General features: G+C 40.6%; 1 protein-coding gene across 1 annotated transcript in view; it reads right to left on the bottom strand.

Annotated features, from left to right (window-relative positions):
- Nucleotides 1–24356, bottom strand: part of CLASP1 (cytoplasmic linker associated protein 1) — a 169239-nt gene that overhangs the window by 77565 nt on the left and 67318 nt on the right. Inside the window, exons 9-19 of the mRNA XM_050976617.1 lie at nucleotides 12060–12212; nucleotides 11024–11097; nucleotides 10260–10352; nucleotides 8856–9001; nucleotides 7979–8114; nucleotides 7186–7256; nucleotides 6163–6222; nucleotides 5365–5442; nucleotides 3370–3537; nucleotides 2532–2581; nucleotides 1190–1360 (exon numbers count right to left, since the gene is read on the bottom strand). Coding sequence (XP_050832574.1) covers nucleotides 1190–1360; nucleotides 2532–2581; nucleotides 3370–3537; nucleotides 5365–5442; nucleotides 6163–6222; nucleotides 7186–7256; nucleotides 7979–8114; nucleotides 8856–9001; nucleotides 10260–10352; nucleotides 11024–11097; nucleotides 12060–12212 — 1200 coding nt within the window. The remainder of the gene's footprint in view (nucleotides 1–1189; nucleotides 1361–2531; nucleotides 2582–3369; nucleotides 3538–5364; nucleotides 5443–6162; nucleotides 6223–7185; nucleotides 7257–7978; nucleotides 8115–8855; nucleotides 9002–10259; nucleotides 10353–11023; nucleotides 11098–12059; nucleotides 12213–24356) is intronic.

Below are 24356 nucleotides of genomic sequence, written 5' to 3'. Positions count from 1 at the left end.
TAAGCAGATACTTCATCCCTCTTCATTCTTCCTCATGACATAAGACTGCTTGAAGCCAGTGTAGCCACTGAAGCCAGAATGCAGCACAACTGAAAAGTGGCTGCATCTGTAAGCCCACCATCATGTGATCAACTTCACATTCTGTAATTACACTTCCACTGCAATGTATCTGCACCTTGAACCAGTAAGAACTATTTAAGTCAGAATAAGAATTCAACTTCTGAACTGAATACAACCAACACATCTAAGCCAAGGTAAAACATTTCAGATGTGAAAGAAACCTGTCTGAAAATTGAATCCATAAAAATCATCCCTATATAATTCACCACTTACTTTTTAACAGGTTAAAGAGCAAATGCCCTACATTAAAAGAAGAAACTCCTCAACCCCTTCTCAGTGAAGGCAATGTACACAGGTCAAATCAAGAGCACAGACCCCTGAGTTTCTTCCCTGTTGTAAAGGTAGATCGATGGCAAGTCTGGGATTAGATTAGTGTGAAACCAGCAGAATGAGGAAGGAGCTCAGATGATCAGCTCTGCTCACAACCAAGATGAAGCTCAGCAAATACGGTGTCAATCACTGCCTTGTATTTCCTCCTCCCTGACTCCCTCGATGGCAACTCCAGGAGAGAAAGATCCAATGCAACGTTTGTTTTAAGAAACCCTGAGACACCTGAAGGCAATACACAATGCCCTGAGGGAATAATGTGACGTGGCTATAATCCAAAGAGTCAGCTTAAGGAACAGATACTTATATCCTGTCTGATGACATGGCAAGGCCGACCTCCTCTTTGCTTCTCCATCTTTGTCCTTTGTGAAACAGAAAGGAAGCAAACTCAACTAAGATGTACTATTCAAAGCATAAAACAACGGAAAAGCAGTTTCAGGAAAGGAGGGAAGGAAAAGAAGGAAAAGAAGGAAAAGAGACGGGGGAACATGTGAAAAGGAATTGAGTAGCATTGTCCTCAATCTATGAGACGCAGATTACTACACAACTCAAAACTGTTGCTTCAAGTCAGTTCAGCTGTATATTTTTTTTCCTTAATCCCAAAGGGCAAGAGATCACACACTGATCCTGGAGAACTGGTAACTATCTCAGAGGTATGTTCCTCTAGTCAGAGTTTATTATTCCAATAAAACTGCAAGGCACTAAAGGGAGCTAACTGCAATTGTAGAACACGTAGATTTACCTAGTGATGCGTATGACCCTGGGGGCAAGGCTGCAGCAGAACTGAAGGGGGTGGATGCTCCAGAAGACATCACTTTTGACTTGGCACTAGCTGCTGCATTCACATCGACGTCACTGCGGGATCGCTGCAGAGATCCTGGTGTTGACACAGATTTTGTACTTACTGTAGATGCTGCAGATGGGAGTGGGAGATCCAGAATAAAGAAGATTAATTTTTTGAGCTGTGTGCTTCAAAGAGCCTGACAAGCAGTTTAAAGTACTATTTTTAACACTCCCTGCTGGCACTGAAATACCTCAACTAAGAATGCTTTATCAGTGCAATGTGGGCTTCCCCACACTGCCTGCAAAGATACTTCATCAATGCTGCCCTGATACTACCTCTAAGAACTTAATTAAGTTCTAAAAGCTTAAATGATAAGATAAAAAGGCTGTCAGGCCAGTAAAAAGAAATTTCTAACAGAGTCTAGATGGGAAAGTTCAACCACAGTACCCATCACTGGCACGTGAGAGTTGCTGGCCAAAACAGACCTGCAGGTCCTTCAGTCCAGGCTCTAATAACTTGCTTCCCAACACCTCATCTTCTCATGAGGATCGTTGTTCCCATCACTTGTTGATGCTCACCCTCTTAAGCATGAAGCTTGACTACTCAGCTGCAAGCAAACATGCATTTGTGTGCACAGACAAGCAGGTTACACAACAACATTCCTTGAATCAAAGGCCTCATTAGGTCTCAGTAGTTACAGAAAAACCAGCCAGAACCCAGCCTTGGTCAGGTGTAAAAGGCAGCTTATCTCTTACCAACAAAGTTTTCTCTATTATATTCTATATTAAAATGTATTATTTAGATTATTGTATGCATTTACTTAGGACAGAAAAGCTGTACATAAATATTCCATCTGACAAGAGAAACAGATTAACAATGAGATGGAATTAATACTGTAGGACTTGCATGCCGACACCTCCAGTAAGTGCTGAAACCACAGAGAATAAATAACAAAAACTGTAAAACTGGAGGCACTGTTAGACTATGTAGCTGCATGTCTTAGCATCAGCAGCAGTTTATTCAAGCTATTACAAAGCATACCTTGGCTACAATTTTCAAGGCTCTTTAGGCTGCCCTTCAGGTGTAAGAAATTATTGATTTACTAACTTATTTTAAAAGCATTATTTTATCAGCAGCTGATGCACAAAATATGGTGTAAAATCCAAAAGTAATTAAAATTTCAACATTCTGAACTGCTATTTTAGGGAGCAGTAAACAGTGATCAAAGTTACTTTTTGATTATCACAATGTCACACTTCCTCAGCAACACCTGAGCACATTTTTCAGCTCCTGTTCTCACCTCTTGATGTTGTACTTCCAGTAGGACTTCGTTTGGCAGACAGTGGACGGCTGGAAGTTAATACAAACACTTATTAGAACAAAACTTCTATTTCAGTCATCAAGAGGACTACAATTCTGTTCCCTCAGTACACAATTAAGTTAATAGGAAATTATTTATATGAAGGAATAAACTACCAAAGTTTGTTAAGAATACAGCACCAGCATGAAATTATTTATAAAAGCACTAAGAAATAAATAAGTATTCACATTATTTGTGCAAAAAATATTTTGAAGAACACTTTTTGTAGATTTAAAATGTTACACCAGTAAGTTATGGATATTTTTCATATAGGTCTCACACTTAAATCACACACATTTGGAGTCTAAGTTGACTGTATATCTGAGAGTAGATAAAATACATACATTCAACATAAGAGTTACATATTGCCTCTGCAGTTACAACTCAAGTTTGTCATTTCTGTTCTTTTATCTGGAAAGAGACAGACTTCCACCTCTAGGATTAATGCCAAAGACAGAACTTCAGTCTAAGCACTGTTTTAAGCTTCTGAAAGGAATAACTAACAGTATCTTCTGAGCACAAATAGCTTCCTAGAAAATTACTAATGAAATCAAGATAATGATTATATTTTAAAGCCAGTACAGGATTTTGTTGTTCATACAGTTTTAGGTAAAAACCAACCACATAAACAAACAAACAAATCTATTTTGGAGTAACCAAGTGTATAGTCCAAATAATGACCAGATGAGACAAAGCAATGTGATGGCTCCCTTCAGTTTAAAGAAGCTGTCTGTCAGCAGTTGTTTAAATAGAGAGGTAGTGACACAGAAAGCCTTACTTGAGACTCTCCTGGGAGCTGGAGGACGAGCGATCCGACTGTGGCAGGGACACGATGCTGTCAGAGTTCTTCAGGTGGGACTGCAGGGCCTTCTGGTAGGAAGACTCCAAGGTGTGGTACAAATGCTCTGCCTCTCGGCTGAAGTGACTGTGGAAACCCCAGTAGCACCTGGAAATGAGGCACAGCACCGTGAACACCCCCTTGTCATGCTTTAGGGGGCTGTGGCACAAAGGCACAGCTAGAGCCCTTCTCACTATACCCATCAGTGGGGCCAATGCCCAGGCATTTCCAAGCACCTACTGCCCTGACACATTTAAGACAAACAGCTTTTTCAACCATTGTATTGCTCAAACAGCTGCACAAAAGACAAACCAAATAAAAGAACCACTTGGTGCATTTGTTGTAAAAACAAGAGCAGCCAACAAAGCTGCATTAGGGAAGAAACCCTCATCCCTCCAGCTGTCTACTGCACATGGGAGACTGCAGGCCCACCAGACTGACACTAGTTTGGGACTGGGTGTGCAGTAGCTAGTTCAAAACTATGCCAAAGGCAGAACACACATGAACGGGCCTGATTGAGGAAAGCACCAGCTGCTGTTTTCTTCCTTAAGTTTAACCAAGAGGTCTCCAAGAATGCTGCAGAGACATGTCTCTGTACTGAGCTGAGGCTGCTGCCTGACTTTTTGGAAAAAAAAACAAAACAACAAACCAACAAGAAAAAGGAAAGAGATGCTCACATGCACTTCAAATCAGTGCCAAGATAAATTAAAAGAGCATTTTAAGATGAGGGAAGAATTCCTCTATGGACCAAACCTCCTGGCTGATGGCTAAACACCATTCACTCTTGAGGCACAAAGGAGATAAAGACTCTTAGTACTTTTCAAGGGGCAACTAATGGGCAGTTCAAGAGTAAGATGATTAGCTCAAATGAATCAAGAATTGTTTGTGTGTGACAGCCAATCCTCAGAGAAGCCACGTGCACTCTCACATCACAAGAAGAAAACTAATTTCTGTCTCACAATCAGCGACACTACTATTGAATAAACATGGGAAGAGAGAATTAAGCATGCTCTCTGAAGTCCCATGCCATTCTCCTTGCTGTCTATTCAGCTTAACTAGTCACCTGCTGTGAAGTCTCAGTGACTACTGTAATTTTCAGTGATGAACATGCTGCCTTTCAAAAAGATTTAAGCATCCTACTGTGAAACACCACTGCTTAAAACACAGCATTTAGATTAATAAAATTTATTATTCATTGTTTTCATGTTTTACACTATCCTCTTTCTGCAGAAAAATGTTCCTGTAGTGTTCTGTTCAGAAAAGCTAGATCCTGGTACACAGATACTACTGTAAGTATAATCATATTAATGGAAATGCATAAGATCTTCAAAAGAATAAAATTAATTGCAAATATTAAAATTTCCTATACATATACACAATATTTTTACAGTCACAAAACACTACCTTAATTTAGGATACCATTTAGCAGTGTACTAGCACAAGGACTTTGATTTCAAGAGTAACAAATAACAATAGAATAGGCTACTTCAGTGGGATGGGACCTATAAGAGACATGCAGTAGAGCTGCCTGACCAATTCAGAGCTGACCAAAAGTTAAATTTTGTTGTTAAGGACATTATCCAAGGGCCCCTGAAACAGGTTTGGGGCACTGACCACTTTTGTAGGAACCCTGTTCCAGTGTTGACCCCTCTCTTGGTAGAGAAATGTTTCCTGATGTCCTGTCAGAGTTTCAAAGCATTCCCACCTGCCTATCACCAGATCACAGGAAGAAAGGATCAGCACCTCCCTCTCTGTTTCCCCTCCACAAGAAACTGTACAGAATGGTCACCCCTCAGCCTCCCTTTCTCCCACCAACTGGGAAGTCAGGAGAATGTATTTTGACTGGATTTTTGTCTCAACCACGCAATATCACTGACTCACAAAACAAGGGCAAAGAAGGGGAGGAAAAAGACACCAACAACAGCTTCCACTTACTTTCTTGCCTCTATCCTGGCTTCAGAGTCTGCATCATGAATTCCCTTCTTTATTGTTTCAGCCAACACGGATATGTGCCTGGAATAAGAAAGAAAATATTATTCAGCAGTTCAGAAAGATGTGCCACACTTATAAAAAAATGACTAATTTGATTTTGCCTTGGTTTCTGAGAACAAAACAGTTCACCACATCCTTTCATTTCCATCAAGGATCTTTTGTGCCCTTTATTTATTTATTCTTACAAGTCAGTTTTATTTCATCTACACTGCTGTCTAGGAAACAACAACCAGTATCCTTCACAGACCTTTTCTTAGCTATCCAAACTGCCTGGATTCAGGAACAGTCTCCTAAGCCCTAAATAGTGATGTGTAGTCTAGAGCTAAGGAATTGTGTCCCAGTCTCTCCCTGCACAATTACTTTAACTGGTCACTAATTTGAAGTAACGTAGACGTCTCAGAAGCTCCTGATAAGACATGCAGCAGATTTCACCTCATCATCTCACTTTAGGGTGCAAAAGGAAAAAAAAATTACTAAACAAAAGTTACTGAGTTCAGGGATTTGGTCATCCAGGTTTTCCAAGGCTGGCATAGGAGACATACTCACCAAACTCTGACAAAACTACAGAACAAACAATGTACGTGCATACATGATTCTTTTGGGTGGCAAAAACATCTCTACTACAGCTGCCTAATATGATCTTCTCTCCTAAATGATCCTTTCTCCAGAATGACTCAAGAAATTATCTCCTTCACTCCAGATAAGTAGGAGAGAACAAACCCACCTGTACTCAGAACTTACCTTTCTAAGGAGTGTGTTTGCCACTCCTGCAACAGCAAGTCTAAAAATTCAAAGCAGCGCCTGACAGGAGAGAGAAGAAATGCGGAGTTTAAGTTAATTGGGGCACACTGCCTTTGCCGTACCTGACTCTGAACAACAGCCATGTTTGCTTAGGAAGGGTTTTGGGACATCAAAATTCAGTGTTGACCTCAATAAAAATATCAACTCCTCTAAAAAAAAAAAATTAATAAAAAGAAGTATTAATTGGAGGCAGCTTGCTATAGAGAAGCCTGAAGAGAGGGATTGCCAGAAAACAATCCTGGAAGCTTCCTTTTTCAATAAACAGCATACAGGCCCAGAAGATTGACACTGATATTCTGTACCTCTTAGTCCACACATCACACAGAAACCTCACAGTTACCAACATGTGGGGAGAGACCTTCCCACATTAATCTCCCTTCCTCACTTCAAGAACCTTAAGGAACAAGTGTGCTGAAATGTGCTCAAGGTTTGTCACCAAATACAGCAACCACAAAGCCCCTCCTTTTGTCTAACTCAGAGAAACAGTTAATGTATAAGGAGGAGACAAGAGTCTCCCAGTGAGGTAATGGACTGAAGCACGTAGATTCTAAGTGCAGAAAGGATCATTAGACCATTCAGTCCAACTTCCCACCCAGATGATGCTTTCATGTAAGACTCATTTACTGGCTCAAAGAAAACAAGCCACTGTAACAGCCAGCAGTGGGAAATAAGAACATGTCTGTAAAAATGCCAAAATAATATGTTGTTACAACAACATGTAAGGACAACAATTAGTTTAAAAACCATTTATTCTTGTGGAAAAATGCCTTTTCCTCTCTGCAGTGATGCAGTTTATGCAGGATAGCTGACTTTGAATTTGAACTCAAATCATGGACAAGAATGAGATTCATGCTGTAATAAGTGTGTTTTCAACCCTTCTCACAAATAACAACAAATACATTCACATTTTCAAAAAGCATCCATTTACTATTAAAAAGCAGTAAATGCAAACTAAATTCTCACCTTCTAACTGCAACAGACTTGGAGGTACAATTACTGGTTATGATGGGTATTAACCGAGGGATGTGCGTGTGCTGGAAGCAAACAAACAAGAACAGGAAGAAAACTTTACACAACAATTCCATAGAATGAAAGACCATCTCCTTCAGCCACCTGAGCTCAGTACTCAAATTCTTACTGTTGCTCAATACTTAAAAAGAGAACTGCTAGATAAAGGAACACTCACAGATACAGGCAGATTTTTAATATCAAAAATATTTTACAATGTATCAGCTAAAATACCTTTAACAAATACTTGATTTTCTTCTATAATGACACTCTCTAGTGAGTCAAGCAGCTGAAGTCACTGCAGGAGGATCTGGACTGCCAATGGTGACAATTTAGAGACATTAGGCTACCTACAGCTTACCCAATGAATCACTAGGCAGAAGTCACCACTATGAACTAATACTTTTGAGAAACATGGACTGTCTGTGAGGTATTTTAGAGCACAATTAAGATGATGAGTCTGTGCTGCAAGGCTGGTCTAACACCCTTTCAAAGAAAAATGTTTGCTCAGCTCCTAGAGAGATGGAAATATCTTGCCCTGCAAAAAGAAACATTTCCCCTACTATTTTGGCAGAGCTTAACAAGCATCTGCACAAGGCTGCAGAACATCTGAGACAGCCAAGCCCAGCACTATCAGAAAAGTAGATTAGGCATTAATCTTATTTTTATTGCAGCAGCATTCATATTTCATCAGAAACACTGCAGTGTTTGGAAATTATAACACTGCTCTCTTTTGATGTATACTTACTCGAATGATTAATCTAACTGCTACAACACCAGAAGTGGCCATGACTTTGGCACTATTTGGAATTAGATTAAAAATTGTTGGCATGATGGCTTCTGCCCCATGGTCAAACTTGTTTCCCAGAACTGATGACAAATGTCTGAAAAACAGAATGAAGTCATGCTGGTAAGTGAGCTGAAGATAAAGCGAGTCAGACTTGAACAGAAAATGTGACATAAGCACATCTGACATCTCAATCTTTGCAACTGTCACCTCCTCTCCAACTCCAAAGGACAGGTAACACCATGTTTCATAAAACAGTTCCTTTCCTTTCATTTCAACCTTGTGTCCTATATTCATCTGAACCCTGAGAAACAGTAAGGTCAGCATAAAATAAAGTAACTAGCACAGCTAAAAATTTATTATCAAACAAATGGGATCAGGTGATAGAATATTTTTTGTTAGTTTATATTACAACTTCTCTGAAACTCCCTATTAAAAAAAAAAAAAAAAACCACATCAGAAACACTGCAGCACACTTTTTCTTGAATCATTTCACAAAGGATAGACCATCAGAAATAAAAACTAGCTCAATGTGAGCCAGAACAAAACATAAACGTTTCCAGCTTTATTGTTCAATGCTTCCCTTGTGCATGAAGGCATGGCTTGCTCATTCATTCTGTACATCCCAGATCAGCATTGTTTAGTACTCAGGAACATGCTTGGCAGAATTACAATTAGTGGCCTACATGATGGGGTTTGAAACGCATGCAGAAAAATCTTGTTCTAGCTTTAACTATATAGCACCAGCAGCACAAGCTGCATCCTAATTGTGTTTTAACCAATGCCTGTTCCTTTTCTTCTACATCCCATTTCAAACACATGTAGAAAATAAACTCACCCCAAGGTGATACAAGCCTCTCTGACGACTTGAGAGCGCAGGTCTTTAGCAGATAATTTAAATGCTCCATCCAGAAGCCTTAAGTGCTGGAAGAAGTTATCATACTCTGCAGCTCCAGCCAAGAGTAAGGAGCGGATCTTTTTCAACTGTTGGGAACATAAAAGACATCAGTGACTATTAATGAGCAGCAAATATAAGAACAGTTCAAGACCAACACCTGGATCCAGGTTTCTTGTGCAATTATTCATCTACATGTATTAAGGAAGTTGATTCTTGGTGTCCCAACTTACAGAAATCTAGAAGTGTTGCATACAGCTACTCAAATTGTATCATTATTAACCCAAACAATATTTTTTTAAACTAAAAGGTATCTTAAACATTCCCCTTTGTTCCCCCTATTTACAGCAGCTTCTAGTCTTTAGGTAATCTCACAGCTGACTTTTGTGTTAAAAAGATATCTAGACTTGAAGGGCATGGTTCACACTCAGGCCTGGGTAATAATGCCTTATACCCAGAATGTGTCCATTGACTTCATTCAAATAGTTATCCGGCTCTAGTAGAAGTGGAACCTTGGCCCCATCAAAATGGGAAATTTCCTATTAATATTACAGGGACCACCACCCCATCCCTACAGACAATCCTCTGACACCTTCACAGGCCTTCCCATGCACACTGCATCTGCACATGGGCTTGATTTCAGCTCCCTGTTACTCAGATCAGAAATAAAATTAAACATAAGTAAGCTGAATTAGCCCAGTCTGCCACTCAGATCAGTAATACAGGGTTTGACAGACATGGCAAAGCTACTACACCAGTGATGAAAGTCTACTGTGTAGACAAGACTGTGCATCTATTTGTGTCATGAAAATGCAGCTCACCTCAGTAAATAGTATTTGGTCTTGACATGCATATAACATCCAATTTTACACTTCCACACTTCCCACAGCCATATTTATTTATTCAAAACTTTAGTGTGTAGATTCTTGCTGAATTATTTTACACCTCCCTTTTGCAGAAGTATAAATAAGTTCTCTGTAAGCAAAGTAATTTTCTGCCTTATCAGGTAAGTTTTAATATATTCTGATTAAGACTTGACATTTTGATTTTAGCACCTGCTAGCAGATTTCTAGCTTTGAACCTGGATTTGCTACACAACTTACAGTTTAACCTGATGCTGTCTCAACAGACTCTTGTATACCAAATAGCAATTTCCCTCACCAATGTGGCTTAAATTCAGTCTCACAAGGAAACATTTCTCACAAGTTTGGGGGAACATAACAGGTGCTCACCACTAAAACTACATTCCAGCCTTTGTCTGAGGTCTTCTCAGTACCCTCAATGGGATTAAGCTCATTGTAGAAAAAGCTTCTATGAATAGAGATCCTATCTAAATTCACAACTTACCGCAGAAACTCTCTGTTCCCAGTCATGTTTATCATCTGACAGGATCTCTCTGATCTTGTTTATGGATTCCTCAAGGTCCCGGCTGGAATAAATCTACAAATTGAAATACAGAGTAGCACCCTAATGTAGGATTTACTCCACAAAATCAGATCACTTCGCAAACTACATTCTTATGTCCTTTGCACCTCAATGCTTAAACATCACGTGCTAGCCTTGGACACAACTGGCTTTGCACAATGCACAGAATTTATACCCATTGCCTGCAACCAAAATTTAGAAATGATCACAAGATGATTAAAGGATCATATTGCATTATTTTACTATAGTTTCACAATTTTAAGTAGCATTCCTGCAGCTACTAGTGGCTATATTAGTCAAAACCTACAGAAGATCATGAGTGGACACATGTGCTGTTCAGCTGTCCCAAATATAAAGCTCCAGTGAAGGAGAGGGGGTACATGATGCATCTCAGCCATCCAGCTAAATCAGCAAACATGCATGGTCCAGCTGTCACACTCACAGCAGTGATCCCTGAGACACAAATGACCTTTAGTGCTTTCAGTTCCCAGAGGGTTTCTCATAAACTATTAGTACACCCCACCATTTAAAACTTGCCTCCCTTCAACTTCTAACCTGCTTCCTCCTTAAAGATTTGCTAACATCACAATGAAGCACAATTTGCCAATGATTAGCATGAGATCCTATATCCACCTTCTGCTTTTTAGTACAGCATGGCAGATAACTCTAGAGGTAACTCTACTTACCTGAACTGTTGGGACATCTTCAAATGCCTTAATGAAGTCTTCTTCATCCACAGCACCTGCTCCCTCTTTGGCTGCTGACACACAAATGAAAAACCCTTTTCAATCTTGTTATCAACAAGAGAATCAATTAAGAAACCACCAGCTATCAAGGCACTTAATCAGGAGAAAGTTCACTACCCGTGCAGCCTGGGAGTGCTGCAGATGTAATGAAAGCAGAGGCAGGGAAATTCAATGCCAGGCACTGGCGAGACATTCATGGCATCCTTCAACTCATAGGCACACAGGGCACATTAGGGAAGTCATTACAGAATTCACTCAACAGTTAGGGGACACAGTCTGAAAGATGAAAGGGAATACTTACTTTAATTATATGGGAGACTTTATTTTAAAGGATTTAATCCCATCTATAATAGATGAAGGTGGAGATCTGACAGGTGCACAAACAGACAAACGATAAGGAAGATAAACAATCTCTGGAATACTAATCAGATTAGAGACTGCCTGATATAAGGAACTTTCTCCCTTTCCCTAGGACACATATAGAATTAGAGCTACATGTAGAATAAGTGCTAACATTCAGAATGACTGATCAGTATTCTTTTGGCACCTTCATTACCAGAAATGCCCAAAGGTCTTAAAAGAAAGCCAGTGTGTCAAGTTTAGAATGCAAGGGCTGAGATGTGGCTATATAGCTTATGTAGATATAAGCAGCCTCAGTTCAGATAGAGTTGGAATTACAAAGGCAGGAATCTACACACTGGAGCACCAACTGATTTACTCATAGCCCTCAGTGCACAACCACTCAAGTGTAACCTCTCACAAAATGCAAAATAAATTATGGGGATGTGGGGATTGCTTGGAGATTCATCCTACCAGACTCTGGTTGTGGCATGCAGAGAACACAGACATAATGACTGCATAGGGCAAAATTTGTTACTGGATTCTGGGGGCCAGTCTGGAAGTGCTTGCAAGAAGCTCAATATGAACACTGTAAATACTTCACAGACACATCAATTTATGCAGGCTGTTGGCTTACTTGAAGACTTGGAGCCCAGAGGTGCAGAGCCAAGTCTGCGGGTAGTGCCCATCCCAACTCTGCGTGAGTTTGCAGGGGCCTTTGAAGATGTTGAGGAGCTGGCTGAGGAAGGTCTGTTCCCATCCACGGAGTCTTCATCATCAAAAATTTTATCTGCCAAAAAAACCACACTCAGCTGTAAGAATGAAGGAAAGGGATGTCCCAAGGAACATGCCCGTGTTATGGCAAACATGCTATATTTTCCAGCTGCTCTGCCAGCTCCCATCTCAGCAGTGTCTTCGTGCTAAAATCCAGTTACTCATGGAATACCACCAGCTCACTGAACCAACCCAATCCTTCACTACTGCAGCCACTCTGTTAAATGAGTGCATTCCAATGAAAAGAATGAACTTCTAATCTACAGCAAAAAGATGCAAGCCCCAGCAGATACTTGGGGTGTTGACAGTCTTCAGCTCTCACATTTATGTCTCCAAGAGATCTTTTGACATGGACTGTAGTGAAACTAAGACCACAAGCAAATCCAAGATCCAGCAGCAAATGCCTGCACCAGACCAAGGATAAACAGCCACCCAGCAGAGTTCACATGGCAACACCCATGTTGTTGACGAACCACAGACCATTAATCACAGACCCATTTGGAGCTACAAATCCCCTTTAAATCTTTAAATTAACACCAGAGATTCCTTACAAGGAAATACAAAAAGTTTCTTCAAATTCATAAAAACATGATTATAAGGTGCATTAAACCTTATAGACCCTTCTGTGGACATCCAACTTCAGCCTCTACCACTAAATGTGAAAAATAAATTAACTAAAAGGGAATTACAGCTGCTTTGATTCTCAGTCAAGGTTACTTCAATTCCAAAGGATTGCTTATATTGCAGTTTTACACAGATTAGCTAATTCACTTGAAAAAACAGCCTTAGGTTGAAAGGTGACAAAGCAGTTGGGCAGCTGATATAGATGGAACACGTAATTATTGAGGCCAGAAAGCCAGCTCAGCCCCCATCACTCAGCTTCTCCACAGGAACACTTCATTCAAAATTTGAGATCAGCTTCATGCCCATCCCTCTCCAGCAGCCTAAGGTACACACACTTACTCTCCACCAGATTAGGAACATTTCCTTGACAATTTTCGCTTGGCAAAAAGTCAAGGAGGTGCTTTAATCCATCCCTGCTCAGGAAAGCATCTGGGAACGTCTATTAACAAACACAGGCTCCTAGCAAAACACTAATAAGTGAAATTTAATACAGGCTGAGCTTTCTGCAAGTAAAAAAATAACTTGAAAACAGTATAGGCATATTCTTGGGGAGGCAAAAGAACAAGAAGAAAAGCCTGTTTTGCTGTCAGCTCAACCACCTGCAGTTTTCTCTGCCCTAAGTGGCACTGGCATATTAGCAGCTGGACACAGGAGGATTATCACAGATCATCTAAAAACCTACACACCCCATTTTTGATATGCAGCAGGGCATATGATGCCATACTCCCATCACAACTCAATACTAACACAGTACAAAAACATACAAAAAGTGAAAAAAGGTGGACAAGGACATCTCTTCATTTTGATCTTTAAGATGTCTTGAAATATGGGAAAGGGCTAGGGAAAAAAAGCAACTCTAAAGGAAAGGAGTAAAAGAATAATTGGTACTTGTACTATTGTTCAGGAAAAAGTGAACAAGACAAAAGTTAACAGAAGAACTTTAACTTAAATAAATTTCAGGTCACACAGCTGAAGAGAATATAAACCTCAATTAGGATGTGGGCTGTCTCTTTAACACGGAGCCTGAAGGCAGCCATGGAGACCGTGCTATCTCCCTGTTGACACCAGGCTTGTTCTGACATATGTAATTCAAAACTAATTTGAAAAGAGATCAGGGAACAATCATGAGAATGATTAAAGGATTAGAAAATATGTTTTTAATTCAATTAAATGAAAATTCTCTGCAAGAGATTGTTTAGTCTAGCCAGATTCCTAATAAGTTGCTTATGTCCTGTGTTAACACAGCTACTGAAGATTTATTAACACAGTTTTCCAATGTGATTTATTAATATTGTTTTTCACCTAATAGAAAAATATACAACAAGGCAACTGGCTAGAGGTTAAAAACAAATAAATTCTGAGTTGCCTTTTTTTCCTCTCTTCCCCCCTGCTCCATTTTTTGCAATAATCACAGGGCTGACCCTCTGTGAGGTTAGGTGGTGCATCACCCACCCAGTGAATTCTACCATGGACAGTTCTTAAAAAAGCAAAACTGACATTTTTTTTCCCCCAAAAGACACAGTCTAGTTAAAACCACGAATTATTTCAAAAACACTACTTGGTGTGAGCTGCACCAAGGTCAGGGCAGATCAAAATAGGCTTTAAAATGTGTAATCGCTGAAGCCTCTAGGACAAGGTTTAAGTGATTCAGAAAGACTTGGACAGCCATTCAATCCAAAAATTTCTGAGCAAAACTTGTTCCAGGTGCAATTATTTCAAAAGCTCCCATATAAATATTTAGCAAACTATTATTTGACATATGTGTATTAAGAGCCAGGAGAAAGTCAGTCATATTTGAAACAAAAGGTACTTTTACTAGTTCATAGCCTCTTTCATGAGGTAATAAAATCCCCCATCAGCTGCATTTCAGGCTGTCTAGATGCAGCCTTAGTTAACTCACTTCCTCTTCTATATGCATTTTTAAAGCCTCAGTCTGCTGAAGGGAGAAGAGGGTGTGGTTTCCTATTTCATATAATCAATCAAAACTAAAAAAAATCCAGATATTAAAAACATTGCACTCCTGTAGCATTTTAGCAACTAAATAGACTATCATTTCCTTCTAAAACAGGCTTTTCTGAGCATTAGCAAAAAAACCAACACTCCAAAAATCAAACCAGCCCACCCACAGTGCTGGGGATGACTGGATTACAATCACATCTTTCTGCTCCTTAAATCTGCAAACTAAGCATTACATATTTATCAAACCAGAATACCCCTTCAATAACCCAACAGCATTTTCTCATCTGAGCAGTGCAGAATGACAGCACCACATTCAGAACTGCACATCAAGTCTGTCAGCAGCACGTGTGCAGAACAGAAAGAGAAACAAAGAACAGAAAGGAACCTGGACACAGGAGTACAGAGAAGAACAGAAAACCAAGCTACTATACATTATTATTACAAAACCCTTTTTTTTCTTTGCCACCCATTGATTCCTGCTCATAATCATTTGAACTGGGATCATATTTTTCAGCATATCTGCAAATGGCAAATTCAGCATGGGTGTAACTCTCAGGACACCAGCTGAGGTGCACTGAAGCAGAATCGGTGCCCTGATCTAACATTAAATAACCACTGACATTCTCCCATCCCAGGACACCTCCAGTGCTCATTTAAAAAGACCTTACAGTACTCTCTATCAAAGACATGCCCTTATAAAAGAGGCCTTTGTCTGCTCACCACTCTGCTGTCTCAGACACAGAGAAAAGACAATCTGCTTTAAGTTTTTCAATTCCTTTACATTATTTAAGAAGAAGAGAAAATTGCTTACAAGTACATATCCTTCTGCAAATAAGCTTCCTCAACATTCCTTCATATTTTCCATAGCGTGCCCAGATGTAAGAGTGCTTCACGGAGCGCCGCGGCTTTCAGTCCAGAACATAATCAATCATTGCCCCTCGGATTCATTAAGCATGCTGTCTTCACACGTGGATTTAAACAGCCATGGCCTCTGTCCTCCCTCTCTCTGGCTGCAGATCTGCACAATTCTTATTAGCAACACCCATTTCAGCCCGGCAAACTTTGGTTCATTTCTAGGGAGGAAATTCCCTCCTAGCGAGGGGAAGCCAGGACAAATAATCCGGGATGAAGATGAGCTGAGTGTGCCTGGCTCGGCTGGCTTGCACCAGGAGCCAGCCTGACTTTATCCCCTGGGAAGCGCTAACAGGAGCATCTCAACAGCTGTCATCATTTGTCCATGACGAATAAATTTAGTCATTATTCATTTTAAAACGTAACCCCTTCAGGTCTGGGCAAGGTGAAAAGTGGGGACAAGAGGCTGCTTTTCAGGAACCATGGCAAACAAGGGCCAGCACTTCCCTTGCCTGCACCACCAGCCTGGGACCTTTTAAAGCAGAGCCTCAAATGTCCTTTCCAATGAAAAAAGATGCTTTCTGGGTTTTAAAAACTTTAGGATGTCAAATGCAAGTCTTTTAGTTATTTGTTTGTAAGTTTAGAAAAGACAGCTACTCTGTAGTGATGACAGACTGGGAAGAGAGCTTTCCATCATATCTGTTCCTCACAAAGATGCCCCACCATGTCTTCAGATTCAACTCTGTAAAGGACTAAACTTGTCCTGGGGCCACTGTGCCCATTCATCATCTGTTCCATTTCCAAGCATCAGAGCAGCTGAAAAAGGCAGGATGGGTACCTCTTGCATGAATCACCTGCAACACTCTCAGAAGAATCCCTCTTTTGGGTGCAGATGGAAGTGGATGACACCAGAGGAACCTGCCTCCCCACCATTCCTATGGCATGCTCCACCAGGAGCAGACAGGTACCTGCTAAAGCTGACAAACATTACAGCACTTCCAGATTCCATACTCAATCCCCACTAGGTGGGCAAAGCCCAGCTCCCTGAAGATCTGAGAGCCCTTTATAAGCCAAGAACACACACCAGCAAAACTACCGAGGCCAAAGGAAACAGGGTGTGTTCCTCTTTAATCCCTTCTGCCAAGCACAAGTCTATGAGCACTGGACCATATATTTGAGACAGACACCCCTTTGACATCTCAGCTCATGCCCTCCCCCCAGGGCAGCACCTGGCACCCCCATCTCCAGCTGTGACTTCTGTTGTCACCCTCTGTTGGGTGTCCAAGCTTCTGCTCCAAATACATTGTATTTACATATGCTGTCTTTCTAATACACACACTGCTTAGACCCAAGCACCCAACTACAGCAATTTCAGAGTATTCATGCCTGCCATCCCTCTGTAAGCAGAACATTTAGGCACAGAAGTAATTTTAAAAGCACATTCCTGTTAGTAAGGAACCCCATATTTATTAAACCCGTATCAGTATGATAAAATTAACTTTACCAAACTGGTATGAGGAAATTGTTGTACACTTTGACCTGACCCCATCCAACACCAGACTAGGCAGACACAATAAGCATATGGAAAGTAAATTCCAACTTCAATCTGCAAGAATAAGCAATAGCCCAGCAACATTCAAAATCTGCTCTCAAGGACTAGCCTGGTAATTCAAACAAAATTGTCCTGCAGAAGACTGATCTGAAATCATGCAGCTTATGATGATTTAAGTTACTTTTCTCAGGGACATTAAAATTTTCAATCCTGGAATCAGATGACTCCAATTTAAGATGTAGCCATGATGGATGGCTGCAGGCATGATTGAGAACAAGAGTTTTAAAGACTTGAAAACAAGAGACAAATAAAAAGGATTTAATGAGCCTGTTTACTTCAAAACAGAGCTTTTTTGACCATAACGTTGACAATATTAATGCCATCATGTCAACAAGTCACAGGATGCCCCCTCTAATAGCATCATGAGCACTAGCACAACTAAAACCACAGCAAACAAAAGTTTTAAGAAACTTCTGATCATGAAACTAACACACCTGGAAATGGGAATTTTTAAGAGTTAGTGAAACTATGACTTAGTCAGTTTTCAGCCATAGAGTAAGTTTCCATTAGCTTTAAGGAGATTTAGAAAAGAGGTGGTACAAATGTTACATTCCTATCAGCTTTATTAAATGAATTATCAATAGCAGACAACATAATAACTATGATACTGAGGGAAAGAGCACCAGCTCAAACAACCAAAATAATTCACAAAAGCATCATATATTGAAATAAAATCATTAAGCGCCAGGATTTATAAGTTTCACCAATTACTTTACTACAGCTCATACAGACACCTAAACAAGAATCAAACACCCATGTGTGAGGAGCTGCACAGACACAGCCTTTACTCCCTAATGATTTTTTTAAAATTAAGCAACTGAGAGACAGACACGGACATGCACATATGGTAAAATCAAAGCACAGAAAAGACAGAGATAAGGATTTACTTTCCTCAAAGTAATCGTTGGAAATACAATATTCCCACAGTGCTTTTTCCAACCAGCCACACAGCCTTCCCCCAGACCTCAAGAGCACCAGGAAATCCACAATGCATACCTTGGAAAAACACACCTACCCCAAAAGCCCACTCATTTACATAAAGTTTCAATTTAAAGAGCAAAAGCAGCTTCTCCCTGCCCTGCACTTACCCCTGTGGTTTCCCAGAGGTTGGTCATTATGCCTTGTGGGGCACCCACCCTCCATTCCCTGCCAGGCTGTCCACACATCTCCCCAGCTTTCACAAACACCCCAGCTATTTCAGAGCCCCTGAGACTCCACACCAGGGTGTTGTTGCTTCTGTTTCACGGCTGTGGCTTTCCCTGCTGACTGTGCTCGGGGGTGCGGCTCCAGTTTTGTTGTGGACCCTTCAAAATACCCTTTAAATTGCACCACCCTATTACTCCCTCCTCACTGTTCTCATTAGCATAATCTTTAGAGATAAAAGAGACAAAGTGGGTCCCTGAGCCCTAGAGATACCAATCAATGAGAAAGGCTGTTGATGCAGGGTGGCTCAGGGAGATCTTTTAGAGTCAGAAAACCTCTTTTGACAGAGCTACAGGAATGAGCCGTGTCACAGCATCCTGTCATACCCGAACTGCAGATTTCACTATTTCCCTCTTTAATATTAATCCTCCATGCTGCACTGCAGTGGCAATGTTAAGATTTTGCCTAAGCCTACTGAAGTTTAATTATTTATGCAAATAATGATATAAAAGAAAGTGAATTTTTCTGCCTTCATTCACAAGACAGCAAAATTCCATTCTGCAGAGGCAGAGGAGCTCCCTCAGGTGCCACTTCCATATGCACACATAGCAGGGATGTGTCAGGTTAAAGAGCAATCAATGAACCTTCCCCTTCCTTGCTCTCACCTCCATCTCTGCATTTGCTGGAAAACTTATGGCAACAGCCTGGACTCCCTGTGTTTGCAAAAAGCCAACGTCAGGATGCAGGCAGCAAAGCGGGCATCAGCATCACCCAGCTGCTGGTCACCCACACTACATCCAGCACCCCAGGCAACAGCCTCCTTTGCCAGGTCTGTGATCAGCCTTGCATAGTATTTGCTTTAAAAAATATATAAATGTAACTAAAAGGCAGAGCTTTTCAAAAAGAGCAAGAAGCATTTGTTGTTATTTTAATGTGTGAGTAAACTGAGACAGAGCTAAGGGACATTCTCAAGGGTAAAGACTCCAGGGCATTGCCAGAGTCTAGATTGAGCTCAATTCCTGAACAGTTTTTTGTACTGATCCCTTTCTCTTCCTCCTACTAAAGATGAAAGTAGTGCCACAAATGTTTTCTTATTTTCCCAATATTATCTTCAAAACTGCTCTATGCATATTCAAAAAAGGACATTTGCAAATGGCTTGGGGAAAGTAGAAATAACATCATATATTAGAATCAACACATTAGAAAAAAAAATTAATTTAGTTGTTCTTACAGGTTGCTTGAAGCTTAGCCACACCTGAAATTGAGTTCTCAGTACTTCCCAGGGTTGGAACTACAGGGAAACAGCAACCAAGATTAAACCAAGCTCCCAGGGAGACACCTGCTGGCAGCAGCCTGGGACTTATTTGCCAAAACCTGAAGGAACAAGGAGATACCTGCAAAATTGATAGGTGATATTTTGTCTTACCTGGACTGCCTATATTCTATGGAACTTAATTAGCAGCCATACCAACAATCTGAAGCCTTCCAATGGACAGTGTTTTTCACCAGTGAATGGACTCCAGCCCCACAACCAGGTCCAGATTTCCAGCTATTTGCACCATCTGCTGCCATGACATCACAGGGTGAGGCATTTCTCCAGCCTGCATTCCTGAGTTGGCATTCCCTGCACAGATCCTTCTGCCTCCTCGGGCAATAATGACCAATGCAGCTCACCTCAATGCTGACTGCCCCAACACCCATCTTTGTCAACACAAGGAAATTGCAGTTTCTACTGTTAGCACTTATCACTTCTTGAAGGGATGCTCACTCTCAACACACAGAGCACCGAGGTGTAAAGCACTGACAAGGAGCATGCAGAGCTGTTTTTGGAAGGAAAGAGCATCCTGACATTTCTGGGACAAAGTGCTGTTACAAAAAAAGGCAAAGGCTTCTTATTGCCTGCAGTTACACAGAGCACCTTGGGGGCAACAGAAATGCTGCAAATCCCACTGCCAGCCACCACAGAACATCCTTCAAAGCCTGCTAATGCACACAAGTCCTGCAGAAGAAAGCTTTCTAGAGATATCTACAAGGAGACAAAAATGCCAAGCTGCAGCCTTGTTTCCTTTTGGGTTAATTCTCAGAGGATGGCTGGGTTGGTGAAGTTAAGCCAGTAAGCTGTGCTGGAGGGACCTGGGGAAGCTGCAGAACCAGCCCTTCCCAGCACCTTCATTTATGTTTATTTGCAATCATTAACAAGGACATGTTGCTCAGCACCTCCTGTGAGGTGGTGGGGCATCCTAAACTTTCCAAGCAGCCACCTCTGAGCCAAGAAACAAAACAGGTGCAGTTATCCCAGAACAATGAAGGAAAAAACAAGGCTGTCAGCCTACAGCTTGTACAGCCACAGAAAACAGGAGCCTTCTGTGCCAAGGCATTTTATCTGTCTGGTTAAAGGCTAATGCAAGAACATGGGTACTGCACTGGCAAAAACTGTACAGTGTTACACACATCAGTGACTCCCATCCAGAATGCCCCGCCTGATGCATAATTAATGTACTTTAATTAGATGACCATTTAAAATACTGTCAAATGCTCAGTGGGCAATGATCATGAGAAAAGAATGTCTTAGACTGAAGGGGGTTGAGACAAAAGAAAAACCACAGGGAAAACTACAGAACAACTCCCCAGCCTATATGCATTTTGAGAAAGATTATCAACTAGTAAAACAGGCATGACCAGCAGGATAACCAGGAATTTCTACCATAAATAAATGCTTCATCTTTACAAAGATGCATATTACTACAGACTGTGAAGACACATATATAAGCAAAGTGTACAGACAAGTTCTGTTTATTTAAGAATAATCCAAAGTTGAATTTTATGATCCCAGCTACGCTCTGTAGCCAGAAATGGTTACCAAACAGTGGTCTGAGATGCCTCTGAGCTCCTGCCACAACAGCTATTAAGTTAAAGAGCTGGCTCTGTGATCTCCACTGCAGCTGTTAACAAAGGAAAGGGATGGAGAACTGGACTTGATGCTGACGCTTCTCTGAAGTATTCAGCAGCACTGCCTGCCTGCCACAGCACTCCCCTGATGCACTAAAAGGCACAAGTTTCTGCCTACTCCTAACTAATAAAAGCAGGACTTGGGAACATTCCTGTCTCCCCACCACTTCAGTACAGCTCCCTGAGAGCAAGCAGAGCCTTTGAGAAGCTGCAAGCACACAGGACCTTACAAACCATGCTTCAGCACCAGTACACCAGACCAACATCTGCAGCCCATGCCAGCTTCTGCAATGTCTGCATGAGCACATTCAACTGCAACCAGAGCTTACAGCAGCGACTCCTTAGAGCTGGGGAGAAAAACCCATTCCCCCACTCACTTCACACTCATTTTGGCTAACACTGGAAGAGAAGAAATGCTTTCCTGACAATGAAGCCCATTTGGTTTTTATCCCCAGCGTCTTAAAGAGAATAAACACAGTAAATGAAAAGCTAGCATTTCACTTTTCTCAGGATCATTTTAGAAAAATCTTATTGTATTTATTATGATCACTCAAGACCAGTGACTCCAAAAGTAGCATTGAAAATGTTTGAGGTTTTTTTTTTTAAGATGCAAAAACAAACATTAGTGAGTAGTATGAGACTAATGTTTCACATTTTTTCACTTTACTTTAAGTGAAAAAATGCTTGTTCAGTAATTTTTAGAATGCATGTTCACTGGCAATAACTTATAATACTACTCTGCACAGATCTGTGTATGATCTAGATAGGATTAGTCCCACTTTTCTGGCACAGTGGAAACAAAGGCCAAGTACACAGGAGGAAGCTGAATGCAGGTCAGAATTAGAGCAAATGCCAGAAGATGTATCAGAGTATAGGATTTCCTTTATTTAATCACCATCACATTAGGCTCAGTTCTGATTCCAGTTCTGCACATGTGGGATGGAGGTGAATCCAAAAGCATGCAGAAGTTAGCAGGATTTTTTTAAAGTTGCTATTATCTCAGATTATAGATATTACAGATTTTCTTCTGTATGATTTCAAGTGAGCATGGAGAGGTTTCAGTACATCAACTAGTAGCCTATTTGACAGATACTTCAGTACAGCATATGGTTTCCACATGGCTGGCTAACATAAACAACTCAGACTGATATGTAATCTTCAAATAAATATTTAAGCTTCAAATAAATATAAGCACAGTCTGAATGCCTGATTTATAAGTGGAAAGCTCCAATTCCTGAGATATATCTGTTTCTTGGGCCTTTTTCACCCATCCTTCAAAGCCTCAATTTAAGAAAACCATGGGCTTAAGGAAAAAACTCATGGGAGAAAAGCACTAAAACCAAAAATGTGTCACAATTTTGAAAATATTAATAGTCAGCAACGCTTCTGTTTTTCTGAAGCTTGTTTCATCCACTCCACAACAGCTTTAAAACAAAAGATCTTTGCTCCTTCATTCACGTTCCTCCCCACAAAGAATCATCATTAGGTACAGCAAATAGAGCAGTCACAGAGGGAGAAAAGCAGACAAAAAGGTAGAGTGAAGACATTGCTGAAACTTTCCTTCCTTTTGTCATTAATTACTTCAGCCTACAAAATCTGGTATTCATATTTCAGAGGCAACGTGAAACTCTGAGCAAGCAGGGGAACTTTAATGTGCTACAAAGAAGAAAGCATCTTTCTCAAAGTGCTTGCAATATAAATAATGCAGAGCACACATAAAAATAATTACTATTATTTGACTTTATTATTAGACTTTATAAAAAATAAGCACAAATTTCCCCCTTCCTTCTCTTTTAAAAGAAAGAGGGGAGTTAAAAAATGCAAGTAGCTGTGTCCTAATCAGTCTAAGATATTCCTGCCTAACCCATTTTTATTTGGCCTCAGTCAGTGCCACTGTTCACTTTCTCCCCATGGCTCAGCACCCCTTTTCAACTATCCTCAGATCCCTGCACCTAGGTAAAACTCATCCAGACATCCAAAACCATCTGCCACAACTGAAAGCTGGACTTAATAATTGAGTCTAATCACAGCTGGTCATTTGACTTCTTTAGTAACCATGCTCTTTTCTTTCCACATACTATGTTCACGGTAGAAGACTTCCACAGCTGGTTTGTCCAAGAAGGAACAATGAAAGAAATCAGTTTTACCATATAAAGCCACTTACTGCATCACATAATATGTCAGGATCAAATAGGAAATTCAAATTGAAAAAATGTGTTTGGCAGACCAGTAAAATCTTGATTCATCTGATCTGAACTCTGCCATTTTCTCTGCTGTATCTCCTGTACCACTTGACTCTAACTCCAAGACTATCTCACCCACACGAAGAAGTAAACAAAGGGACTAAGGGCAGACTTGTTTTGACCTTAATCTCTTCGTTTTAATCAAGTTCAAAACTTGGTAAGAGGCGGTGGAAGCTCTGAATAAACATCTGCAAGTGAGCAGATTCCCTCTGGTTCAAGGGCAAAGTCTGTCAAGTGAAAAGGAAGGATGAATTTGCCTCAGGACTCAGACACACGATCAAATTATTGCTGCTTAACAAGTTGTAAGACACCAGCTGAGCCAAAGTAGCAGCCCTTGAGATGCTATTAAACTATGGCAAGTGTAAAGTAATTTAATTTAATTTAGCCCTAAAGAAAGAAAATTAGGCCAAGCAGAATCATTCACATTTACCACAAAGAACACAAACACTAACCACAACCCAGCTAAACATCTTACTCTGGATCTGCTCATTAAAGACTCCACAAAACAAATGCTGGCCTAAACAGAATTGGAGACATTAAAAACCAAAGGGGTTCCCATGCAAAAGCTGGGAATTCTGATTGGAGAATAAGCCTGGCACAACCATTTTCAACGCTACTGGGAAAAAAAAGAAGTCAAAATCATTCATCTCTCCTTAGCATTTCTCACAGGTGATTCTGCCAAGAGAAACTGATGTGGAACAAGACTGAGACAAAGTGGCGAGCGTGGCTGGTATTAAGCCTTTCCTCATTCAGAAAAGTTACTGAAATCATTTTCATC

Source organism: Serinus canaria, chromosome 7 (assembly GCF_022539315.1).
Source record: "Serinus canaria isolate serCan28SL12 chromosome 7, serCan2020, whole genome shotgun sequence".
NCBI lineage: Eukaryota > Metazoa > Chordata > Aves > Passeriformes > Fringillidae > Serinus > Serinus canaria.
This window is presented reverse-complemented; position numbering and strand designations above follow the sequence as displayed.